The sequence below is a fragment of the Rhinolophus sinicus genome, linkage group LG06 (assembly GCF_036562045.2).
Source record: "Rhinolophus sinicus isolate RSC01 linkage group LG06, ASM3656204v1, whole genome shotgun sequence".
Taxonomy (NCBI): domain Eukaryota; kingdom Metazoa; phylum Chordata; class Mammalia; order Chiroptera; family Rhinolophidae; genus Rhinolophus; species Rhinolophus sinicus.
Window position 1 is genome coordinate 7,345,560 of NC_133756.1, and position 11,545 is coordinate 7,357,104.

At 60.6% G+C, this 11,545-nt stretch overlaps 1 protein-coding gene across 2 annotated transcripts; it reads right to left on the reverse strand.

The window, feature by feature from the left end:
- Window positions 1-3,442: 3,442 nt before the first annotated feature.
- Window positions 3,443-10,938, reverse strand: LOC109434778 (tumor necrosis factor receptor superfamily member 14). Of its 2 annotated transcripts, none has more exons than XM_074334242.1 (8): window positions 10,801-10,938; window positions 10,258-10,414; window positions 9,367-9,475; window positions 8,694-8,819; window positions 7,352-7,507; window positions 7,102-7,192; window positions 6,009-6,166; window positions 3,443-5,159 (listed from the first exon to the last, which is right to left on the reverse strand). In XM_074334242.1, exons 2-8 carry the CDS (start codon window positions 10,345-10,347, stop codon window positions 5,125-5,127), a joined length of 765 nt encoding a protein of 254 aa, XP_074190343.1. In that variant the 5' UTR covers window positions 10,348-10,414; window positions 10,801-10,938; the 3' UTR covers window positions 3,443-5,124. The 2 variants fall into 2 exon arrangements, with proteins under 2 accessions (XP_074190343.1, XP_074190344.1); XM_074334243.1 differs by lacking the exon at window positions 10,801-10,938 and adding an exon at window positions 10,501-10,645.
- Between the last annotated feature and the right edge of the window lie 607 nt (window positions 10,939-11,545).

The following is an 11,545-nucleotide window of genomic DNA, read 5'->3' on the forward strand; positions in this document are numbered from 1 at the left end:
AATAGCCCAGGGGCCGTTGCCCACCTTGGAGGGAGGAAGAGAGGGGAAGAGCCCAGGAGTGCAGGCTCCGGAGGCCAGGATGGGTCATGATGGTGGGGTGGGGGGGTGCTGCCTCTACAAGACCTGTGGCTGTCACCCCCTGGGAGCTGGGATCTAAGGATAAATGAAACATTCACATGCTTCATCTAAAACAAACTGTATTTTGGAAAGATGCTTTGAGACTAGCCACCACCGTCCCCCATTGATGATATTACCTGGACAGTGACTACTGGGCCACCCAAGGGTGACACAGTTTGCTCTCTCTCCATTGTAGTTAGTCGGCCTCATGATTTCTCACTTTATTCAGTGGCTCTAATCCATGGCTATCGTCATTTATTTTGGTGCTAAAATTGTCCCAGATGTGTCTCACAAGACAGCCTTCACTCACTTTGTGATCCACATTCCCTACCATGTCCACCAAGAGACACTCAAAGCATGCCATCCCAGTGACAATGAGTACTCCGGCAGCACACGGTGGCCTCTAAAACCATCCTTCATCAAAACAGCCAGGACTCCTTGGATAAGTGGTGGGTCCGGGGTCCAGGTCCTAACGTCCAAGGGTGGCGCTCACAACTCAACACCTCTCTGTGTGTGGGCCCCAAAAAGTACCCCCACAACGTCCCGTCCATCTATACCCAACCTGAGAATCACGTTCAAATTCACGTATGTTACTTTCCCGCCTGCCAGGACAGTGCCTCCTCCCCAAGTGCAGAAGGAAGCAACCTTGGGCAGCCAGGAGTCACCATCAAATCCCAGCATACCTTGACCTGTGCATGACCCCCTCAGGGGACAAGGGTCCCCGTTCCTTCTAGGTGGGGTTAGGTCTAGTGGGGGTGGGTGAAGGTGCTGGATCAACCCCAGCCCTCAGGGCTCGCTTCTCGGCCTCGCTCCTCATCGCCTGCCATGAAGCAGAGCTGCCTGGGCCCCTCCCTGCCGATCCGATGCCCAGAGCTTTAAATGCCCTTGGAGCAGAAACACCCAGTTCTTGACTGTGTAGCAGACAGTTTTCCTTTGCCTGTCACAGGGATCGGGTTGCCAGCCTCCCGGTGCTGCTTGAACATGCTTGTCCAGGCTGGCAGGTCCCCAACACTGTTGGGCTCACCAGTGTGGGTGAGGGCCAAGGCCACCAAGACGGAGACTTATTTTCCAGCCAAGAAGGCATCAGGTCTACAGTGAGAAATGGACACATCACAGTCACTCTGTGTTGCCTTAGAGCTGCCAAACTGTTTGTTCACCTGCACTCTTCCCAGGATTTCTCAAGGGAGTGCTTCAGCAAACTGAGGCCGGATGGAATTATATCAATGGATTCCTTGCAGATTTGCCAGTTTGAAGGCAAAATACAAGCTAGAACACGATGGGAACTTTTGGAAAAACAGCCAGCAGGCTACCAACACACAGATCTTGAGATTAACAATCTTTTACCTCTTTAGAAGTTTACCAATAAAAACTACACATTGGCCCAATTCAGAGGTCAGTCCCTGAGACTGATCCCCTTGACCCGCGCTCCAATTCAATTCATGGCTATTGTCTTTTGTTAACCCTGCGCCACCCTTCTCCCTCCCCACAATCCTCATCGTGCTGGATACAACAACTGTGAAACCTCCGAGAGCACCACAAAGGCCAAAACGAAACATCTCAAACCAGTTTCACAAGACCCCAAACTCTCCTAGGGACTTCTTTTATACAAATACAGACCAGGGTTTGAGCTGCAGCACACAGGTTGCCTGGACACCTGAAGCTCAGGGTCTGTGCCAGGAGCTCAGGTATATGGGGGAAGGGGATAGAGGGGAAGAGGGGACGGGTCCTCAGCCCAGTGACGTCAGCAGCAGTGAAAACCCACTGTGTGGGCAGTGCCCGCTGGACCGGTCTGCAGCGCCCACATCTCCTGTGACAGAGGTACCCACGGGCTCTTGAATTGATGTATTTATTTTGTGCTTCTGTGATGTGGCACTCCTTTTTCAATCCAGGGGTACAACTGGTTATGGGGTGTCCTGAGGGAGGTCATGGGACAGGACAAGGCAGGCCCATCTATGGGCGCAGTGGAGAAGGGCTCCCTACTCAGGGTGGAGGGGCCTCACCCCTTATCCCCACCCTGAGCCCTCCAGTGGCTGCCCACCCAGCAGACCTGAGCCCACTCCTAATCTCCAAACCCTACCCCTCCTCATTTCTTGATTGTAGCAAGCTCTTTGTGTTCCTGCCTCTGTCTCCTCCAGGCCACTTCCCCCACCCAGTGTCCTGAGGGAGAGGGACAGGCCCTGGGTGCCACCTGCTAGCAGCACGCCCCCTTCCAGCAGCAGGCGGCCTGGGGTCATGGGCACCTTCTGGCTGGGGGTCAGTCTGTGCAGCTGAGTTTCTGGGGATAGGAGGCTGACCAGCACATAGGCCAGGCACCTCCAGGCAAGAGCCCCGACTCTGGAGCTGCCACCCATTGGGAATCTGCAGCCAGTGTCACTGGGGCCTGATGTCCCAGCTCATTCGTGCCTGGCTGAGTCCTGGGTCCCCCCACCCCCCCACAGAGCTGTACTCCTTACTGGGCGGGCTGTCTCCCCTGGACCCAGGCCTCCACTCTGGAGGGTCTTCCCCATCCTTGGTCCATTTCCAGGGCAGCTGCTCCCCCTGGGGCACAGTGAGCTGCGTGGGTTGGCTGGTCCCCAGGGCTGCCTCGGTGGAATGCATGTTCCCATCACGCAGCTCTGGTTGCTGAGGGTAGGGGTCCTGGTGCCCAGGGCAGGGAGAGGGGCCCACCACTGGCGACCCTCCCAACCTCGTCCTGTGGCCACCAGCTGATCACGTGGGTCTCCTCTTGCAAAAAGACCAGTAGCTGGAGGGCAGTCTCAGTCCTGGGGAGTGTCCCGGACCCTGATCCAAGAGAGTCTCCCTGCCCCCCAGGTCCTCAGGGCAGCTCTTGGAACTCCAGGTCCAGCTGTGGCAGATAGCAGACAGGCACCCTCGCAGTAAAGTTCTAGAACTCTCCTTGACCCAGCAGGCAGAAGGCAAGGTCGCCAGCCCGGGTGGCCCACATCAACCCCAGGAGCTGCCCCAGGCTCAGAACTCGAAGCAGGTGATGCCCCCAGCCAGCACCAGCAGCTGTGTCCTGCCCTCAGCGAAGGGGCCTCGTTGAGCAGGAAGGGGCAGCCCCTGTCAGCTGCCACCCAGGGCCCAGAGCATGAGGATACACCCAGGCAAGGCCGTTGACACACCAGGAAGTGATGCAGAGTGGACGGGTCAGAGTCCCCCCATGGTCCCAACCTCCATCCCGGGCTCCTTCTCAGGGAACTGAGCTGCCCGTCCCAGCGGGACGCCGAGCATCCCCAGGCCCAAAAGCTGGCCCTGTGGCCCCCAGCCCAGCCCCTATCCCTGTCCCTTCAGGGCCCTTCACCCAGCTGTAGACGCAGCACTGCTTATTTTATTTTTCTATATAAGATTTTATTAAGGAAGGGGAACAGGACTTTATTGGGGAACAGTGTGTACTTCCAGGACTTTTTTCCAAGTCAAGCTGTTGTCCTTTCAGTCTTAGTTGTGGAGGGCACAGCTCAGCTCCAGGTCCAGTTGCTGTTGCTAGTTGCAGGGGGCGCTGCCCACCATCCCTTGAGGGACTCGAGGAGTTGAACTGGCAACACTTGTGGTTGAGAGCCCACTGGCCCATGTGGGAATCGAACCGGCAGCCTTCGGAGTTAGGATCATGGAGCTCTACCCACCTGAGCCACCGAGCCGGCCCAACACTCCTTGTTTTAAAACATGGGTTTTACCATTATTCAGGTAGGATGTGGCCAGTAGGTCAGGAGACAACGGCCACTGAAGAGTTTGGTGCTCACAGGTCCCAGCGAGGGGTGGGCACCCCACTTGGGGAAGCCTCAGGCCAGTCAGGAGGCAGACGGAGGAGGACACTTGGGCAAGAGCCTTGCTTGTGCTTTCTGTGGGAAAGGCAGGGACAGGTGGCCAGCAGACCGAGGACTGGCTAGTAGGAATCATTCCAGCTGGGCAATGGGCAGTAGGCCCTGGGTGATTAGGGCAGAGAGTTACTGGGCTGAGGTGTGAGAGCCCAGTAGAGGTGGAGATGGGCCTGCATTGGCTGGTTTGCATATGAAAGGTGCGTTTCCAGGCCAGTGCACTATCACCAGGGATGAATGAATGGGGAAAGTTCTTCCCCCCAATGGAATACATTGTTCGCCATCCCCCAGGGGGCAGCTGAGTGGCTCAGGTGGTTGGAGCTCTGTGCTCCTAAAGCCGAGGTCGCCGGTTCGATTCCCACATAGGCCAGTGAGCTGGGTCCCCTACAGCTAGTTTGTGAACAACGGCTCTCCCTGGAGCTGTGCTGCCGTGAGCGGTTGGCAGACGCTGGCTGCCAGGAGTCACGGGGACTCGCTGGGAGTTTAATGGGGAGGCGTGTGGGGTCTCCGCCATCCTTGGTCCATTTCCAGGGCAGCTGCTCCCCCTGGGGCACAGGGAGCTGCGTGGGTTGGCTGGTCCCCAGGGCTGCCTCGGTGGAATGCATGCTCCCATCACACAGCTCTGGTTGCCGAGGGCAGGGGTCTTGGTGTCCAGGGAGGGGAGAGGTGCCCTCCATCGGGGACCCTCCCAACCTCCCCCCCAACCTCGTGCTGTGGCCACGTCTCTTCCTCTTCCTCTACTCCAGGAGTGGGTCCCACCAGCTCCTTTGGCACCCACATTTGGTCCTCGGGGGCCTGGCAGCTTTCAACAGGCACAGTGGAGATTGCTCAGTCATGTGTATGTCTGTCCTGGAGCCATTTATCAGTTCGTCGGTCCCTTCTAAAGGTCATAGATTCAAAGACATGGATGCTGACTCCTCCACGGCCACCGTAGTGACGTCTGGCAGGAGCTGTGATGTTGGCAGCATCTGGACGGCTGCGGCGTTCCCTTCTGCCCGCTGTCTCTTCAGCTGCCGGGTACATTTAGCATGAACACTGTGGGCCCATGATGCTCAGGGGCAACCGGTCCCCAGGGGGAGGGGCTGTGGCCTCCCTCCCAAGTGAGCACGGCTGTGGCCTAAGGACTCGGCACCCTCAGGGAACTGGGGCTCCCACCCGGCTCAGCAGCATCACCTCCGACGTGGGGAACAGCAACCTACGTGAGGAGATATTCACATTTGGTGTGTCCTCCTGCAAAACAGAGACACACGTGTCAGGGAGGAGCCACACAGCAGTGGGGAGACCCAGGGTTCCTGCTTCTGGCAGTGCGACCTTTGCCCAGAGACTGACCCTCTCCGAGGCTGGCGAGACTGATGTGGACAGGGCTCCTTGCCAGGCCTGACCAGGGCGCCAGGACAGGTGAAATGACGTGGGGGCACCACCTCCTCAGCTACCAAACCCGTCCCTCACTCACCCCATTTGACCATCAACCCATCAGAGGTGTGAGCACTTCACAGAGGACGGTCCCCCACCCCTCAAGGAGCAGGTGCCCCAGAACTGGGAGGTAAGGGACACGAGCCACTGCCCAGCTTTCTCACAGCCTGGGACCCTGAGACCTGCCTGCAGCCTGGGGCACAAGGTGAGGACACAGGACAGCTGTGCTGACAGCACCCCAAGGACCTTGCTGACCTCTCCCCTTTGCATGTCTTTGCTCAGGGCTTGCTCCCCCTTGGGCCTTCTCGGGCTCCCCAAGGCCAGAGGTGGTGGGTCTATACAGCTCGATCCTGGTGACCAGCTGGGGCGTGGCCCAGACAAAGAGCCCAGAGTAGGGTGGACACTGCACGAGCGAGTGAATGTAGGGATGAATGATATCGCCACTTGGTGACCCGGTGCCTTCCCAGCTGACTTCAGCCCTCCCCTTGCTTCTCTGTCCCCTAAAGGCAGACGGGAGCTCAGCGGCAGTCAGCGGGCACTGGGGTGGCCCAACGCTCCAGGAGGTCCTGCCCTCCCAGGCAGCCGGTACCCAGGCCCCTGAATGTGAGGGACAGAGCCAGGGACGGTGTCTGGGATGAGAGTGCTGGGACCTGAGCCATTGCTCACCACATGACTTTCTGGCTTTCACCCCGATGTAGCAAAGGAGCAGAAGAACGGGAACCAGGATGAGGACACAGAGCAAGACCCACAATCGCCAGGAGGAGCAGGTGGCATCTGTGCTGCTGGTCCCGGGGTTTGTTTCCACCTGCAGCAGGCCGCTGCACCTAGGACAGAGGGGTGGTAGGGACGCAGGCAGCAACACAGGCACCAGGCTGGCCACGATCACAGGACCCACGAGGGGCCCGCTGCACAGCCAGGCTGGCCCAGCGACAGGGCAGCTCTCGGGGCCATCGTGGGTCTGTCTGACTCCCCATGTCCCCCAGCTACGGGGAGATAGGGCGGGGGAGGAAGAGGAAGGAGAACCAGGATGGAACAGGGACACATGACAGGGGAGAGGGAGAGAAGACAGAGACAGCTAGAGACCCCGGGCACAGAGAGGAGCAGCAAAGGAGACAGAGTACGAAGGCAGGCCTGGTGTCAGGGACAGAAAACTGCTAAAGCCAGTACAGACCTGGGAGGGGACAGGGAGGAGGGAGGAGGGTGGGGACAGAGGGACAGACCTGGGGAGGGGACAGGAGGGGCAGGGGAGGGTGGAGACAGAGGACCAGTGTGGCAGTGAGGACCCAGGCTCCTGCCATATGGTCACCCCAGGCTCCTGCCATATGGTCACCCCAGGCTCCTGCCAGGATCTGAGCACTCAGGTCAGGGCTGGGACCCAGGGATCTGCTTTCGGGGGTCCTGCTGCTGGGCGCGTGGGGTGCTCACTTTGAGAGCCCCGCTTATAGCCTCTCCTGACTCCAGCATCACAGGGTAGCCTCTTTGCCCTGACACTGGGGGACACCCAGAGCACAGGATTGGGGGGCTCTGGCAGCAGCAGCCCACCCTCCTCCAGGAAAGCTCGTTCTCACTCTGGGAACTATGAGGAGCTGACACGGGCTCTTGGCCAACGTGGCATGTTGTATGAAAGCCACAGGGTTCTAGTAGGTGTGGCCAGGGCTGGCCCAGCGTCTCTCTGATGGGGGAGGGCCCTTATCTCCCAGGGAAAGACTGAGGAGCCCCCTCCTGGGGACACAGGGCTCACACCACCGGGATCACCTACTTGGTCCAGGGCTGACACTCTGCCAGGCTTCCGTTGAGAGAGAAGGTCCCGGGCGGGCAGTCTGCACACTTTGTGTCCTGCCGCTCGGTGCCTGAGAAACAAGAGGGGCGGGCAGAGGGGGCCTCGGGGCCCAGGCCTGGAGGGGAGCTGGGCTTCCCCCACCCCTTGGGTTCGGGTCTGGGGTCTGTCTCTTCACTGACGCTGGGCACCAGGCAGAGGGAGCTGGGGGAGGGCCCAGCCTGTGGCTCACCTCTTTCCTGCACCCTCTGGCCTGGCCTGCAGACACTGTGGGGCCTGCATGAGGCACAGTCGTCCCCGTCCTCCGTCGTGCAGAAGTGGCCTTGGTCGCAGCTGCACACAGCGTTCTCCGTGCTGGAGCACTTCCGCCGGGTCACCAGGCCCATGGCTGGGATGCAAGAGAAGGAGCCGAGAGCAGCATCAAGGACTGCCATGGTGGTGGTGAGTGCCCCGTCACTGGAGGAAACCAAGCTGAGGGCTGCACAGCACCTGCAGGCCTGAGGGCTCCTGCCCGGGGTTTGGTGAGTGCACTGGGTGACAGGACCCCAGCCCAGCTGTGCAGCCCTGGGGGGGGTGTCTGGGTCCCTGCCAAGTGCACCCCCAGCTCAGCTGAAACACAGGCCCAGAGGTGCCAGACACAGGGGGTGAGTCCCAAAGGGGCTCTGAGGGACATGAGCAGCAGCAGGAAGGGAAGGCCCAGACTCAAGGGGAAGGGGTGACGGCAGGAGGGTCTTCTAGGTGGGTCAGGCCTCTGGGAAAAGTGAGAAGTCCTCCCAGCTTAGGCCCAGACAGGAAGTGAGAACAAGTCAGCACGGGGGCGGGCGAGGAGGCGGGTGCCAGCGCAGGCCACCCAACCCTGAAGACCTGACCCTCAGACAGGTTCCCATCCTGCAAACCAGGCTAGTCAGATGGCACTGACAGGACGCAGAGCCACCCTCAGCTGGTGGGGGTTAGGGTAGCAAGGGGGGCCTGGTCCACCCTGAACCCTCCTAAGGGACACCTCAGTGACCCCTGCCCCCACCTCGGCCCCGTCAGGCAGGTGCTTTCTTCAGAAAGATCTGTGGGTGCAGCGCCAGGCTCAGAGCCCCTCAGCCCCACCTCGCTGAAGCCCAAAGCATTCTGGCCTCCATCTCTGTGCTGCCCTTCCTCCTGGGAAACGCCCTCCAGACCACCCGCCGTGGGCAGGAAGAGGGCCCAGGCTCCAGTGCTCAGCCCTAGGAGGGTCCTAGGGTGTGTGTGTTGGGGGGGTGGGGGGAGCTGAGGGTCCTGAGAACCTGCACACTGCAGGTGCAGGGGACCCACAGGATGGCAGAGGCGGGTGTAACCCTCTGCTAAGTCAGGGTTTGCCCCAAGCTGGGGTGCCCTAGCTTTGGGATAGGGTCCCTGAGCTCCGGAATGCCTAGGTGGTGGGGTGATGGGGGGAGACGCTCCAGACCCTCTCAGGAAGAGGCAGGAGGGACCATGGGCCTGAGGCTCCTTTGAAGGGTCCCCCGCAAGGAGCACCGCTGGGAGATGTGGCGGGGCCTGGCCCAGGACAGCTCTGTGTGCTGGGACAGTGGGATTTCAGGTCTTACCTGGGTCACAGACACGGCACTGCAGACACTCACTCAGGCCATTGACGTGGGCAGTGTAGGTTCCCGGGGTGCAGGGAGCACACAATGTGCCCGTGAACTCCCCACAAGCCTGCTTCAAATAGTAACCTGCAGCCCAGAGGGTTCCCACAGTCAGGATGGGGGCGGGCCCTCAGGAGCTCTCACATCACTGCCACCTGGAGGCAGGTGTGACACCTCCCACAGGGACTGAAAGGCACCTGGGAGGCCCCCAGGCCATGCGTTTTGCTAAGCTGTCTCCCACCACACCAGTGAGCCAGCTTGGGGTAAGTGGGAATTTTCTGGCACAATGTGGGGTCTCCCGGGACATGGAGACCTGGCTCTGATGTGGTGCCCTGTCTGAACCCCAGTCCTTTGGCCGCAAATGGATTGGCCACATCCCACAGCCCCACCTCTGTGCAGTGTAGTGGGGGCCTCGTGGGAAAGCGTGGAAGCCGCAGGGGCCATCCTGGGGTTCAAGGCCCCACCCTCCTCTGTGCCCCAGAAGCTCCATGCTTCCCATGGTGGTGGGTTCTCTGAACACAGGGGTTCCAGGCCAGGGAGGGGGCAGGAGTGCCTGCCCTGTCCCTAGTACCTGCACAGGTGTCCCTGGACCACAGCCCTGCCCCCACAGGGGTCCCAGCAGGGCAGCACCCACCTGGGCGGCACTTGGGGCAGCACTCGTCCCCCACTGGGTATTCCTCCTCTTTGCATGGGGGCATCGTCTCAGTGCAGTGGGGGGACCCCAGGAGCAGGAAGTAGAGAGCCTAAGGGAGCAGAGGACAGGGTGTTGGGGCAGGAGCTGCCAGGGGGGCCCCAGGCTCAGTCCCAGGGTCCCTGTGGCAGCAGTGCCCTGCAGGGGTGTCAAGGTGGGCCCAGGACAAGCTCTGGGAATGGTCTCTTGTCCACGAACGACCCTAAGAGCCTGGGGTGGGGACTGCCCAGCTCCCCACTCGGGCCCCTGCTCACCAGAGGGGTCCCCACACCCGGGAAGGCCAGACCTCCTCTGGCCTGGACAGCCTCTGGGCCTCCCTGCTGCCCCGTGCTGGTCCCCTGAGCCCTCGGAGCTGGCAGGGACAGCGCCCAGGGTCTCTCTTGCCCTGCAGCACACAGGCGAAGGAGGCCGTGCTGGGGGCCCTGGCAGTCAGGGGGGCGTGCGGGAGGGGGTTGAGGGGGTGACCGCCGGCCAGGAGCGTCACCCCAATGCACAGACATTGGAGATGATCGAGTCCCAGGACAGGCTGCAGGCGGTGGGGAGGGATCAGCCCCTGCCAGGCTCCCAGCCAATGGCAGGTCCCTGGCCTTCTGCCCTGAAAGGGGGCTGCCGATGGGGAGTTCCTGTGGTTGAGAATGGCTTTCCTGCCTGTGACCAAGGAACTGCATGTGCCAGGCTAGGACAGCCCAAGTAGCTGGGCAGCTGGGGCAAAGTCTGGTATGTGGATGGGACGGGGGCACAGCCCAGGGCAGACACTGGGCAGGAGGGGGAGACCTGGGCACACTCAGGTGACAGGAACGGGCCGGGGGGACAGACGAGGTTCACAGGACTCACCAGACTCAGGATTCGGCCTTGGATGCGGGGCTCCAGGTGGGCGGCCCCCAGCCTGGCAGCAGTTCCATGTCCCTCCTCAGAATTCCTCATTCCCTGGCCCCGGTCCCAGGACCCCTGCCAGCAAGAGAGTGACTTGGTCTTCCTGTGCTCTAACTTCCTAGAAGAGAAAGTGAAAGAGAAACTCATTGTGAGGATCAGAGGTAGCAACTCTTTCCTCCAGAGCACAGCTGCCCAGGAGCTCACCATGTCAGGCTGGGCTCTCTGGACCCAGGAGATGACCAGGCAAAGTGGGGGCAGGGGGTGGGCCATGGGAATAAAGGCTGAATTCAGAGGTGGGGCCTGCAGCACAGCCTTCCTCACCGACCCCCCTGTCCCAGTGGGTGAGCCCAGCGTCTGACCCAGCAGTTCCCCTGGCCCCTCCTGTCCAGTAGCAGCCCCCCCTTGAGTTTCCAGTAGAAGTGGGTGCCCCAAATGGCAGCTGCACTTCCCCTGAGAGCCCGCCTGCTGCTCCCTAGCACAAAGCCCTCCCTGGCTTCCTGTCACCTGTGTCAGCAGCTACAGAAATGGGGTAACAGTCCCATCCAGAGAAACCTCGTTCGGGGACAGAGCCAGGAGTGCAGTTTCCAGGCTCTCAGCCTCACATGGAAAGGTGCTGGCTCAGGTAGTGAATGGCCATTGGCCGCTAATATAACTGTTGTGGCTACACTAGCAGAAAATGGGGGCTAGAAAGAAGATGATGGCTGAGCTAGCAACGGCGGATTGCAGCTAGCAAGTGGGGTTGGTTGGTTGGCAGAGAAGTGGATGGCAGGTTGCAGATCATGTGGCTCCTGCTTCCTATGTCCCCAACCCAGCCTCCAGTGAGACTATAGTGGTATGACTTCCCTATCTGTGGGTCCGTGGGTGTTCCTTTTCGGCCTCACCATGTCCTGCGTTCTTATGTGGGGAGTGGGACCAGCACCCCACATGACACCCTGCGTGACAAATGAAGCAGCGAGCAGGTTACGGTGCCGGCCAAAGCTCCCCGAAGGACGGTGGAGCAGTTTGTGCGTATGAACACTCAGTCTCAGGAAGACCAGGAGGAGCAGCTGCCAGAGAGCTGGACCCTTGTGGAGGGTGGGAGGACATGGATGGTTCGCCAACCAGCACAGGCCGTTGAAAGCAAAGGTCGCTATGCCCTGTGGCCAGGGAAGTGCTTGCTGAGGCCCTCACCCCCCGGTTGGGGAGGACTTGGAGCCCTCGCCCTGCGGCGTGGGCACAGGTTGTGGGGCCAATGCACAGCCCTGGCGAA

Bases quoted from the DNA above. Each gene is read 5' to 3' on its own strand.
- LOC109434778 (XM_074334242.1), bottom strand. From the start codon at position 10,347: ATGAGGAATTCTGAGGAGGGACATGGAACTGCTGCCAGGCTGGGGGCC. The intron at 6,167-7,101 runs GTAGGTGATCCC...CCTCTGTCCTAG, and splicing joins GAGTGTCAGCCCTGGACCAA to GTGCAGCGGCCTGCTGCAGG. The intron at 5,160-6,008 runs GTGAGCAATGGC...TCTGTTTTGCAG, and splicing joins GAAAGCCAGAAAGTCATGTG to GAGGACACACCAAATGTGAA.